Raw genomic sequence first — 13521 nt, 5'->3', positions numbered from 1 at the left:
GGCTCACGCACTCTATCAGTGGAGTTCTTTTTTAAGAGAGAGGGCATTCCCACTTGCTGGTTCACTCCCTAAATTCCTACACTAGTCAGGAATGGGTCAGGCCAAGGCCAGAAGAGGATAACTTAATTTTGATCTTCCACATTCATGGCAGGGACCCAAACACTTGAGCCATCAGAATCTCGAGTGGAGCCTGGACTTGAACCCAAACACTCAAATATGCGACAGAGGTGTCCTAAGCGATGTCTTAACCATTGCACCAGAAATTGCCTCTGGTGATTTTTTTAAACCCAACTCCTGGGAGCCAGAAGTGTGGTACCCTGGGTTAAGCTATCACATGTAGCATCAACATCCCTTTTGGGCACTAGTTTAGGTCTTGCCTCCTCTGCTCCACTTCCAATCCAGCTCCCTGCTAATGTGCCTGGGAAAAGAGTAGAAAATGGCCCAAGTGTTTAGGTCCCTGCCACCCACATGGGAGAGCCAGATGGAGTTCCAGGCTCCTGGCTTTTACCTGGACCAGTGCTGACCATTGCAGCCTTTGGGGGAGTGAACCAGTAGAAAAAAGATCAATAGATCTCTCTCTCACTCTCTCTGTATGTATGTATGTTGTCTTCCCTCTTTAATTCTGCCTGTCAAATAAATTCATAAATCTTAAAAAAAAAAAAACAAACCAACTCCTCTGAGTGAAATGGGTTAAACACTCTGATTTGAATATAAATTGCTCAAATGTATAGCATCATGGCCCATAGGCTGAACCAGTGAGACCATTTCTGTTCATCTATAATGCACAGCAGTGAGGCCAGTGGCTTCTATTTCCTTCCTGCATTGTGACACAAAAGGTGACAGCAGTGATGTACACACAGAAATAGAAACATATGGTCACAGAACACTTACACTTTGAGGGCCAGCATTGTGCCACAGTGGGTTAAACCACCACTTGCAATTCCAGCATCCCAAATGAATACCATTCAAGTCCTGGCCACTCCACTTCCAGTCCAGCTACTTTAATATGACTTGTAAAGCAGTGGAAGATGGCCAAAGTGCTTGGATCCCTGCCACCCATGTGGGAGACCCAAATGGAGTTAGAGGCTCCTGGCTTTTGCCTCGCCCTGCCCTGACTTTTGTGGCAATTGGAGAAGTGAACCAGAAGATAGAAGATTTTTGTGTCCCTTCTCTCTTTCTAACTCTTCCTTTAAAATAAATAAAATAAATATTTTTAAAAAGAAACAGTAACACTTTGTTTCAACTCTACCATTGATATCTAATATCTACTTTGCAGTCCTTATTCAAAGCACCTGCAACTTACAGTCCCCACTGAGCTGGAAAATCTCACCAGGGCATGATGTGTTAAACACTAATATTGTGTGTGTGCACAGTTGGTTCTGCTGCTCTGCCTGACCGTTAATGGAAGGCTGTGCACACACACCCACACACATACAACATACACCGACTTTTACCATCTTGGCACTCACTGATGTGATTTTTTCTGTCTTTATCACATCAGAGCCATGCCTGGCGTGCAGTCGGCCACAAGTACTCATTCGATGAAGTCAAAGTGATGCCAGAATACCTTCCCTTTCAGGGCACTCTCAAACAACTCCTCCCCTGCCACCTCTGTCACTACATCAGAAGCTGTAAGCACTATGGCTTAGCTGTAACCACTCTAAAAGTTCATATCTAATCAAGTATCTTCAAGAAAACAGGGCAGTACAAACATCCTAACTGTGTCTACATCCCAGCTGTGTCTCTGTAGCTACTCCAGTTCATAAACTTCTTATAAACTCCAGGTCACAAGTCCTGCCATACCTATTGTGTGGCCAACAGCACACAAGTAATCCTGATGGCCATGCCCTTTCACAACCCAGGCTCGCTGGGAGTTCAGAATGTTTTGGAGATATAACCTCATTGTTGTGGGATGCATTCAATCAAGTATAAATCTTTTTTGAAAACTTTAATATTTTTGGAAATATTAAAGATGTACAAAACATTGTAGAGATGTGTAGATACCCTCAAAAACCCCTGGGGAACCTCAGGATTTCCTTTCATAATCCAGGCAAGTCCCTTCACCACTGTAAGACAGGGGGAAGCTTGTACTTCAGGATCTCTAAGGATACCAGCTACCAAATCCTTGGGTATGAGACTCCGGAACCATAAGATATACAATGGCTAATAAGCACATGGAAGATGCTGTATATCACTGGCTAGCAAGGAAATGTAAATTAAACCAAAATGAGCTTCCATTACACATTCACTCTACAAAGGCTAAAGTGGCAGATAATATCAAGTGTTGATGTGGATGTGAAGTTACTAAAACTCTACTTATTGTTAGTAGAAATAAAAAATGGAACACAACATACCAGTGGTATGGCAGCACCTTCTAAAGGTAAATATATACTTAATATAAAACCCAGCAACCCCACTCGAGACATTTAATAAGTAAAAAAAAAAAATCTCCAAAAGACTTGTGTTCAAACATTTATAGCAGCTTTATTCATAATAGCTAAAAACTAGGAAGAGCCCAACTGTCCACTCCTTGCTGAACTCATGAGCAGTGACACATGCACACAACAGAACCTTACGCAGGAGTGCTCTCAGGACACATGCAACATGGGTGGATGAATCCTTGTGACAAGAGCCACATGCAAAAGGTCATGCACCACTTGATTCCATTTCCATGAAGTTCTAAAAAAGGCAAAACTAGTACCAGAAAGAAGTCCAGAGGCTGCCAGGGCCAGGAGCAGGGGCCTGTGCAGATGGGCATGAGGAGCCATTCTGTGGAGGCAGTGTTTGGCCTTGCAGATAAAACACCCAAGTCCTAAGTCAGAGTGTATGAGTTCAATCCCTGGCCCTGGCTCCTGACTCCACCTTCCTGCCAATGCAGACCTTTGGAGACAGTGGTGATGGCTCAGGTACTCAGTCTCTGCCACCCATGACCTGGATTGAGTTCCCAGCTCCCAGCTTCAGCTCCAGGTTGGGGGAGCTGTGGGCTTTTGGGAAGTGAACTACTGCATGGGAGATGCTCTTCAATGAATAAGTGGATTAAAAATAATCAAATATTTTGAAAATGAGCAGTTGTAGGCTGATGTGTTTTGCTATATTACAGCTGTACTGGCAGATCCACGATACATTTGACAAAACTCAGAAAACTACAGACTTAAAACATGTCAGTTTTATGGCATGCAGAGTATTACTCAATTAAATTGTTTTTTGAAACCTAAAAAACAGACAACCATGGCTTTTGTGTTTTGTAACTTCAAGGGGGCAGAGGCAGCTTTTGAGGCCTAAAGTGAATGACCAAATGCCAAGATGCTGTGTGCAGGCCTGGGTCATAGACCCATACACTACATGCACATGTTCCAAATTCTGTGTTTTCCTAAGGCCTTTAAAGTAGCTTTTTGACATTCACTGATTTTTCAATTACTTTCAACCATCATCTACTTTCAACCGCCCAGACTTAGTTACTTTAACCCAGTGCTGTTGGCCTTGGTCATCTGTTGGCCCAATAGCGTGCCAGTGACCTCCTTGCCACTGCACACTTGCCAGCATCTAACTGTGCGTCAGCGGATTTCATGACATGGTATCTGCTATTTCCAGCTTCTGGGAACATGCCTGCATGCTGACACTATAACATCCACCAGTCAGAACATCCCAAATAGATCTGATTTACTATGCAACAGTGATGGCAGAAACTCAGTGAACTACAGGTGATAACTGTAAAATAATTATTTTTAAAAGAGGGAAAAGAGTAGTGCTGACACACACACCTCCTGTTCCCAAAACATTCTCTCCTCTGGTCCTGTCTACCACAACATAAATCACACAGAAGCATCCCTCCTGACTTTCCCCTGTTAACCTCCCACACCCCAAGGTACTCTTTTGGCTTGTCTTCCTCCCTACCACCCTACTTCATCACAAACCACAGTTTCCTAGGAAAGGTGTCTGCCCCACATATCTGACCAGGTGATTTCCTCACCATTCCCTCCACCTCCTCCCAAAAGCCATTAAGTACCAGACTCTATAGCCAGGATGGGGGAAAGGGTCAGTAAGCAGAGACCACACACCTTACACCTGTCACCTGTAATCACTCAAAAGGCAAAGCCCACTCAGTGGAATCCAGGGGCCTGTGGCATGTTCTGGTGTCTCAGTCTCCACATCCTTTGTGCTGAGATTTGCAAAAGCCAGTCTCTCAGATGACTGAGGCTTCAATATCCACTGGGAAGACAAAGTCTCCAGGCTGCCATAGTAGAGCCTGTGCCAAATCAAGATGTCTCTCAGTGGTAATTGTCATCATAAGTGAATGCCCTTTAGGTGATATGAGGGGTTAATATGCATGAGACTGGGCATAGGACACAAACAAAAGGGCAAGACCTGGAGCCATAGGGGTACCAGAGACAAAAGGAAGACTACAAGTCAATGGGATAAAGGGACTTAAATGAAACCATGGTTTCAGGCAAATGGCAGAGTGGCAATCAAAGCCTACCATGAGCTGGAAACACAAGGAATGAAGTCTTCCAGGGCACAAGTGAAGTCACTCTGTAGGAAACAGCTGGAGACACAGGAGTCTTGACAAACTGACTGCATGAACAAGTGATGCAGATATGTGATGGATCATCCTACATGCTGAACAGATGTGCTAGAGACACACGGACACTGGCATGGGAAGCAGGCAAGGGACAGACACTCAAGGAACAGAGTTCTGTGGACACAACGGATGCATCGAGACTCATGCAACACATGCTGCAGGCACAGAGAAGACACTTTTGAGAGCTGTTGTGGATTACAGAAAGAGAATTTAAAAATGAGAACATTCAAGGCAACCATGCATCACAGTTGTATGGGATGTTGATAACTGAGAGATCACATGGGTTTTAGGAACAAGAATGGAGACAAGAAGCCTGGGATGACTGCAGGAATATGAGGGTAGCCATACTGGGAGACAGAGAGGATCTGCAAGTATAAGGTTTGGAAAACACAGGAGGGAATACAGGGGATGCCAGAAAAATGAGTGCATAGAGAAATCTTAGAACCTTTAGTGAACACCTTAGAATAGAAGACTGGCAATCAACCATCTCAGATTCCTTCTCAAGAATTAAAAAAGGGGAAAAAAAAAACCCTAAAATAACTAAAGACAAGAAAACAGTTATCAGCAGACACCAATGAAATGTGTGTAATAGCAAACATATTACAGAAATGATTAAAAAGGGGTTTAAAATAGTAGCAAAGTTAATAAACCACTTGTGAGAGTGATCAAGGAAATGAAAGGGAAAACTAATAATAATAAATCATAAATGACCATTTGTGAATTGAGAGAACCATTTTTAAGAGTTTATAGACTTTAATAAGATGCCAAGAGGATTTTCTGAAATATATAGGAATAAAAATTTGACTATAGATAAAAAATTCACCACACCTTGAAAACCATGTTACCAAAATACACATATAACATAAAGTAGAAAAACTGCTATATAAACTAAAAATGTTGAATCAATTTCTGAAAAAAAAATCCAACCAATGAATCAATAAACAATTTTCACATGCAAAATTTCAGGTCCAGATTTATAGGACACTCTATGTTAGAAAGAAAAAATATGTAAGTTTCCCACAGTCACCCAGAGTGGTAATGAACTGGGAAAATAAATTGGAGCACATTATTAAAATTTCTTTCGTGAAGCCAGATTATGTCAATTTTGTGACTTTAACAGGACATGAATTAAAGAGCATGTTTTTCATAGGCAGAATTACAAATGTTGTAAGCAAAACATTATTTTATGCATCAAACTATACATGGAAACACAGTGCATTAACAAGTGAGATAGAAAATGTAAGAATGGCTATTGTTCTCAAGTAAACCATTTAAATCATTCATATAGGTGAAAAAATCAACGTGATTATTTAGATTAAATGCTTAAAAGATTTAATAAATTACAGCATGGAGCCATTAAAAAAACAGAACATTTAAAAATAGTACCTTTATCTGATCGAGATTGTCTAAAATAAACTTACAACAAATAACACAAGTAATACAGAACTGCTTCGCTCTACCTGTCTCCAGCATTGCACTGGGAGGTGTAGTCGTGGAAACAAGCGGGCAACACAAGGTTTAAGGAACTACTTTTAACCAACAATATATGTAAGTCACATTATTACATGTAAAAATAATCCAACATAATTCAAGCCAAAACACAACATTGTAAAAAATCTCAGAATGACTAAGTACCACAAAAACAGAGAATGATATGAAACTACAAAAGGCAGGATAGGAAGCGCATGTCTAAAAGAAAAATGAACCAAAAGAGGATTGATTTATGTCTGCAGTATCTGTAAACAGACAACAATCAAAACAGAATTTAAAAACATACAAATGATCTAACAGAAAATTAGAGACCATGAAGAAATAATAAAGTCCAGAAGCCAATGAATGGACAGTGGTTAACACCCACCCGCAGCGGGTTACCGCAAGCTCGCCGTCACCATTTGCCAGCAGGAACTCGGTCGCGCGAACCAACGACTTCAAGAGCTGCGGCCAACATGAAGGGGAGCGCCCCTGATCTCAAACCTCTCCCCTTACTCTCCGTTCACCCAGTACAATTCCAATTCGCCCTCTTGGGACAGAAAGGATGGCGATCTGCTGCGTCATTTGTTACGTACGCAGCAGCTGTGGAAACTGTCCAATTAGCAGGCACGCTGGACGCAACGATACGTAATCTCGCGGGATTACCGTTCGGGGAGCCGCCATTGTTGCAGATTGACTTGGCTAACTGCGGGACAAGGCAATCAGTGGCTCCGGCTCCGGTTTCTGAGGCCTTTCCTCACCGCAGGACCTGGCGAGGAGGACATCGGGACCATTTGGAAGCCAGGAAATGGTGAGTGTGTGTGGCTGGTGGGAATCCGCTGGAAATGACTGTAGTGAGCGCCGGACCTCCCAGGTTAGCCCTGGAATTTACAGACCCGGTTCCCTGCTGAGGTAGCTCCTCGCTGGATCCCCACCAGTCCACGAGGTGTGTAGACCCTAGTCGTCCCATCCCATCCCTGCAAGCAGCGACTTCGGCTCGGTCCCGGAGCCCCCTCTGGACAGCCCCGTGCCCGCAGCCCGTGTCTCCCCCGTTATGCGGTGAGGACCGGAGAATCATTAAGGAGAACCGGCAGTGCATGTGCAGGGTTCATGCGGGGATCTCGGTCTCTCCTGTCATTACCCGAATCCCCTGAGTTTTCTGTCCCTGGACCTCGCAGCATAGCTTTTCCTAGAGATGAAGAGTGTTTAGTCTGCCTAATAACACAGGACTGAGTATATTGGAAATAAAACCGTTTTATTTTAGATCCAAGTTATGGTCTAAAGTTGAGAGGTAGTAAATTCTAGCTGGCAGAGTCCTGAAGCTTAACATGTTCGGGGCTTAACAAACGCCCTCAGAAAGAGCGTGCAGGAGACACCAAGCCAAATAACCCGTTAATGGATGCTCCCATCCATTCTTGAGGGGAGACCTAACGACCCCTTAGAGGACCCTCCTTTTAATTTCTGATGACGGGAATTAAATTTCACAAGAAATGGAGGGGATGAAGCAGGTGTCTTCACCGAGCTGGTCCCCTTTCACATCCTTTGTGGATCTTACTACCCTCTGATTGCTCTTAGCTGACCACGTTAGGAATTAATTCCATGATTTGTGAAGAAGTATTTTATTTTCTTGGATTAAACATGAGTAGATGGGATGACAGTGTCTGGAAAAAAAAAAAAGAGAATTCTTGAAATCTTTGTCTTCGGCTAAGTTGAAATAGGAATACAAACACCCATGGACTGACCACCCAGGTGGATCAATGAACCTTGGTAAGTTCAAGTGTCTTCCTGATCTCATCTGCCTCTGCACCCAGAGATGACCAAGTCCTGTTTTTGATTTTGTTTTATTGGTATGCTTTATATCATGTCTACTAAAGGGGAATTCTGCTTAGCTTTTCCTCTTTTTCAGTATTGGAGAAGTTGGCATCAACTATTTGTACTTTTTTATCCTTTTTAATACTTTATTATCCTTTGACAAACATGATGTCAAATCATCTCGTCCATGTGTCTTTATGTTTAAAATATTTTTGGAGGTAACAGTGCGTTAGGTCTTGTTTTTCATGTACTGTGTCAGTCTCTGTCTCTAAATTGGTTACCTTTGTCTTACAGTGTTAATATTCCTTTGTATGTTATGTATATTAATATTTTACCAGTAAATGTGTTGCAAGTATCTTCTAGTTTTAGGCTTTCATTTTCATTGTCTTTATAGTAACTTAACATGAATATGCAGTCTTAATATTATTATAGTTCTATTTCTCCATTTTTTTTTTCAAATTGTGCTTTGTTGTGTCTTAAGTATTTTCTTAACAAGGAGGTAAAGATATTTTCTTCTAGTAATACTAAGTTTTACTTATCAAAATGTTAATTTAGTTATCTGTATGTCATTGCTTATTTGTATAGTGTGGAGAGGGGGGTTTTATGAGGAAAACTCAGGAATATAACAGATAACAGATTTTAGAGGATGGTGGAATTATGCCAAGTGTCTACGTAAGAAAAGGGTGTCTCAGGAAGGTAGACCAGCAGGGACAGGTGTGTAAAACAAAGTAGATGAAAGGGCATATTTGTGTTTTGGAGTTGTGAAACAACACACTCTTTCAAGATTTAAGAGTATTGGTGTAGCTAAATCTCACAGAGCCTCATCTGTACAGCTGTGGAATTCAGTTACTCTAAGTGGAATGAGGATCCAACAGAGATTTTTTTTTAATCCCAGAAGTGGTGGTGCCCCATTTATAAGTGGAAAAAATACTGTTCAGAGCACAGATGTTTATGAAGGTGTTATAAGTCCTGGACACACTGACAAGAGAGACAGTCTAGGCAATGTCAGAAGAGAAATGTTGGAATGAACACTACCAGTTGGATAAAGACAGGAAAAGAGGAGCATTAAAACAGAATCCATATTCAGCACAGGGACAAGGAAGATGAGGTAGCAGCACAGAAGAATAAGAGCAGGAGAGGCAGGCAGTTTAGTGCAGTTCCAGAAGACACCACCTTGCCCTATTGAAGCTGTTGAAAGATCTATATATGATCCTCACTGCTCAGACATGTTTAAAATGCAGACCATCATCTGCCACAGGCTGAAATGGAGCCACATTTTGCATATACAAAATTATTTGTACAAATTATGATTCTATTTCTAATGATAAGATGTATATTAAAGCCCAAATAATCATTTTATAAGGATAATTGATAAAATAAGGAATGTTGAATCCAATGATTTCCAGCTAATGGCACCAAGTGTTGTGCTTTAGAATACAGATTGTCAGTATGACCTGCAGGCAGTTGGAACACAGCCATGCCCATTTCTCTACCTGTTGTTTATGGTTGTCTCATGCCACAACACTAGACTTACATAGTTGCAACAAAGATTGTATGCAGTACTGAAATATGTTCTATCTGGCCTTCCATAGAAAGATTCTCAGCTTGTGATTTAAAACCTAGGGCAAATGGAACAAATGTATTCTCGCCACCTAACATGAAAATAGCCACAGTAAATTAATCTTGTCTTTGGTACCTAGCCCTTTATAGGAAATATCAGTCTCATGGTATTGTCAAAGAAGGTGTGACTCAGGAAAATTAATATTTTGAATAGCATATAACAATTTTATCCAATAATTTTTATCCAATATGTGATTTTGAATCATATGCTGAATGACTTCAGAGCTCATTTTTGTTCTACTTGGCCAGATTTCTTCATTTGTAACTTGGTATTTCATTAAACAAAAAATGAATGTTTACATGGGACCCAGTGGGTATGAAGAGGCAGGAGGTAGTAAATTCCTAGTGGGTACATAACTACATCAGGTCCACACAGTTAGGAAATAGTTTGCAAAAACTGGACTCAGGGTCTGTCCGGATACTACCAAGAATGCTAAACATAGGGGAGACAACTCTCTAAATGAGGCTGAACAATTAAACAATACCAAGTTTCAATTCTGACTCAGTATGATTGCATAAACGCAGATAATGTGGTCTCAGATTCTGAATTTCCCTTGCCAATATGTGATTGTTAAGGAAAAATAATGTATAAAAATCTTAACTTTATAGAATCAAGTAGATTACTTACTATAATAATCATTGCTATTTATAATTTTATTTCACAGTGTAAATGTATCAACATTCTAAATTATAACATTTTCTCTGAATAGTAGTATATATGGAATTATTTACATATCATTGATTGTTTTGCTGCTGTAAGGAAAGAAAGAATGCTAATTAATCAGCAAGATTATTTTCAATATAAGATATTTTCAAGATTATTATTTCAAGATTATTTTCAATATAAGAATTATCACTGATCATGGTTTGAAGGATTTTATCATTATCATAGATCAGTATTTTGAGTGTATTAAGAGCCTGCTGACCTGAGGCAGGGCCAATCTGCATTTTGTAGACTGTTTTTGTCAAATGTGAAGTTTACTTATATTTTTAGAGAGAAACATTGTGTTATTCAAATTTTTTGAAAAAGATTTATTTTATTTATTTGAAAGAGTTACAGAGAGAGGTAGAGACAGAGAGGTCTTCCATCTGCTGGTTCACTCCCCAGATGGCTGCAAGGGCCAGAGCTGCGCCAATCCAAAGCTGGGAGCCAGGAGCTTCTTTCGGGTCTCCTACGTGGGTGCAGGGGCCCAAGGACTTGGGCCATCCTCCACAGCTTTCCCAGGCCATAGCAGAGAGCTAGATTGGAAGAGGAGCAGCTGGGACTAGAACCAGCACCCATATGGGATACTAGCGCTTCAGGCCAGGGCTTTGACCATCTGCGCTACTCAGGCCCCTGTGTCATTCCAAATTTACATTGAGTTTTTGTTAGATAAGATAGAGCATAAGAAAGAATGTGCAATTATATCATCCATTCACTTCTTTGTCTTTTTCCCCAGGCATTCTGTGTATACATCCATTCAGTCTCCCCATTCATCTAGCTACCTAATCCCTCTATTTCTCCATTTTATTCTTACATACAATGTCCCTCTCTTTTCTTACGTCCCTCCATTCATATAGACATGAGTTTTTTCCATCTCTTTTCCATTGTCTGTGTCCATCCACCCATTCCTCCATCAACTTATCCACTCATTTTATACATCCTTTTAAGAAATTCTTTTTTCCACGTATGCAATTAAAACAAAGAGGGGCCAGTGCTGTGGTGTAGCAGGTAAAGCCACCACCTGCAGTGCCGGCATCCCATATGGGTGCCAGTTCAAGACCCGGCTGCTCCACTTCCAATCCAACTCTTTGCTATGGGTTGGGAAAGCAGTACAATATGGCCCAAGTCCTTGTGTCCCTGCCCTTGTGTGGGAGACCCGGATGAAGCTCCTGGCTCCTGGCTTCAGATTGGTGCAGCTCTGGCTGTTGTGGCTAACTAGGGAGTGAACTAGTGGATGGAAGACCTCTCTCTCTGCCTCTTCTTCTCTCTGTGTAACTCTGACTTTCAAATAAATAAATCTTTTAAAAAAACAAACAAGGATGCCACTACAAAGGACAAGTATAGGTCAACTTATTTAAAATAGATGTGAAAGTCATAAATGCAGATATACTCCCCAAAGTCTTAGAACAGTACACAATGAGCAACTAAGGTTTTACTGTGAATAAATATTCAACATTAGAAATGAAATATGCAAAATTACCAAGTAAAGGGGAAATAATCACTTTAATAGAAGGTAAGGTATACTTTGGCTGTATCTGTTAAAAAGGATTTATTTATTTATTTGAAAGACAGAGAAAGAGAGGGAGAGACATCTTCCAATCTTCATTCACTGGTTTACTCCACAAATGGCTACAACAGCCAGGGCTGGGCCAGGCAGAAGCAAGGAGCCAGGAACTCCATCTAAGACTCTCACATGGATTGCAAGGGCCCAAGTACTTGGATCATCTTTCACTGCTGTCCCAGCTGCATTATCAGGGAGCTAGATCAGAATCAGAACAACTGGGACTCAAGCTGTTCTCCAGTAAGAGATGCTGGCATTGTAAGTGGTGATTTAACCTTCTGGACCACAACACTGGCCCGACTTTGAACACATTTCTTTAAGTTCTCAAACATTCATAATAGAAGAAAGTGTTTTTAATTTAATAAAGCATATAGCCTCAAAATGGAATTCATATACCATATATGCTTATAAAATAATCAGTAGCTTTCTCACTGAAAGAAAATAACAAAAGGAAGCTCATTTCAAACAATGCAGTCAGACATTCAATTAGCAATATAAATTTTAAAAAGAACAAAGAGGTATAAAGAAAGGAATAGAGGAGATAGAGAAAATATGCCTTAAAATTCCAAGATAATTCAGCATCAAAAATATGAACTAATAATTTAGATCAAGATTGATACAAGAAATAATGCTTTTTTTTTTTTTTAAGATTTACTTATTTGAAAGTCAGAGTTACACAGAGAAAGAGAGGCAGAGAGAGAGGTCTTCCATCCCCTGGTTCACTCCCCAGTTGGCCACATTGGCCGGAGCTGCACCCACCTGAAGCCAGGAGCCCATGAGCTTCTTCCAGGTCTCCCACGTGGGTACAAGGACCCAGGGACCTGGGCCATCTTCTGCTTTCCTAGGCCATAGTAGAGAGCTGGAATGGAAGTGGAGCAACCAGGACTTGAACTGTCGCCCATATGGGATGCCAGCACTGCAGGTGGTGCCTTTACTGCTGCACCATAGCACCGGCCCCAGAAATAATGCTTTTTTTTTTTTAACAACTTACATATTCTTTTCAAAATATGTCAGAGAAAATAATTCCCTTCACAATATCAACAAATCATACAAAATGTACAAGGGTAAATATGACAAGAAAATGTGTTACATTTATGTTATATATAAATATACAACGTTAAAAAGTAAGTGATATTTATATAAGCCATATAATAAGATGTAAATAAAAGAAGGTACATATATGTAATGTTCAGAAAGGTTGATACTAAAAGGGTAATTAGAAAGCTATAAGTACAAATGGCCAACAGATGCATGAAAAAATGCTCATGGACTGGGTGCAGTGACGTAATGTGTTAAGGCCCTGACCTGCAGCACCAGCATCCTATATGGGCACCAGTTCTAGTTCTGACTGCTCCATTTCTGATCCAGCTACCTGTTAATGTGCCTAGGAAAGCAGCAGAGGCTGGCCCAAATCGTTGGGCACCTGCACTTATGGGAGACCTGGAAGAGGCTCCTGGCTCCTGGCTTAGGATCAGCTCAGCTCCGGCTGTTGAGGCCATTTGGGGAGTGAACCAGCATATGGAAGACCTCTCTCTCTTTGTCTACTTCTGCCTGTAACTCGGTCTTTCAAATAAATAAAAATAAATCTTTAAAAAAATGCTCAGGATCACTAGCCATTAGGATAAAGCAAGTAAAAACCACAGTGAGGTTTCAGCTCACCCCAGTTAGAATGGCAGTCATCCAAAAAATAAAATAAAACAGTAAATGCTAATGGGGATGTGGGAAAAAAGGAGGTACCCTAATACACTGTTGGTGGGAAAATAAACTAGTACAGCT

The 13521-nt window shown here is 40.9% G+C and overlaps 1 protein-coding gene and 1 long non-coding RNA gene across 14 annotated transcripts in view; one reads left to right on the top strand and one right to left on the bottom strand.

Moving 5' to 3' along the window:
* Window positions 1-6651, bottom strand: part of LOC138845843 (uncharacterized) — a 31711-nt gene extending 25060 nt beyond the window's left edge. Inside the window, exons 1-2 of one of the 3 annotated variants that reach the window (XR_011383030.2) lie at window positions 6438-6629; window positions 4059-4246 (exon numbers count right to left, since the gene is read on the bottom strand). This is a non-coding gene — a long non-coding RNA (uncharacterized LOC138845843). Of the gene's footprint in view, window positions 1-4058; window positions 4247-6437 lie in introns of all 3 variants that reach the window. The other 2 variants (XR_016222352.1, XR_011383031.2) reach the window with 2 other exon arrangements.
* A 44-nt stretch (window positions 6652-6695) lies between these two features.
* The window catches only part of LOC100338099 (uncharacterized), a 52144-nt gene continuing 45318 nt past the window's right edge, over window positions 6696-13521 (top strand). For 4 of the 11 annotated variants that reach the window (XM_051834392.3, XM_051834393.3, XM_051834391.3 and 1 more), the window contains exon 1: window positions 6721-6860. Coding sequence is in view for 1 of the 11 variants with exons in the window: in XM_017337598.4 (XP_017193087.1) it covers window positions 6858-6860 (3 nt within the window). In the remaining 10 variants the exon portion in view is untranslated. Of the gene's footprint in view, window positions 6861-13521 lie in introns of all 11 variants that reach the window. The other 7 variants (XM_017337598.4, XM_017337596.4, XM_051834395.3 and 4 more) reach the window with 5 other exon arrangements.

Source organism: Oryctolagus cuniculus, chromosome 16 (genome assembly GCF_051225735.1).
Source record: "Oryctolagus cuniculus isolate XC-2025 breed Fujian yellow rabbit chromosome 16, ASM5122573v1, whole genome shotgun sequence".
NCBI classification, from domain to species: domain Eukaryota; kingdom Metazoa; phylum Chordata; class Mammalia; order Lagomorpha; family Leporidae; genus Oryctolagus; species Oryctolagus cuniculus.
This window is presented reverse-complemented; position numbering and strand designations above follow the sequence as displayed.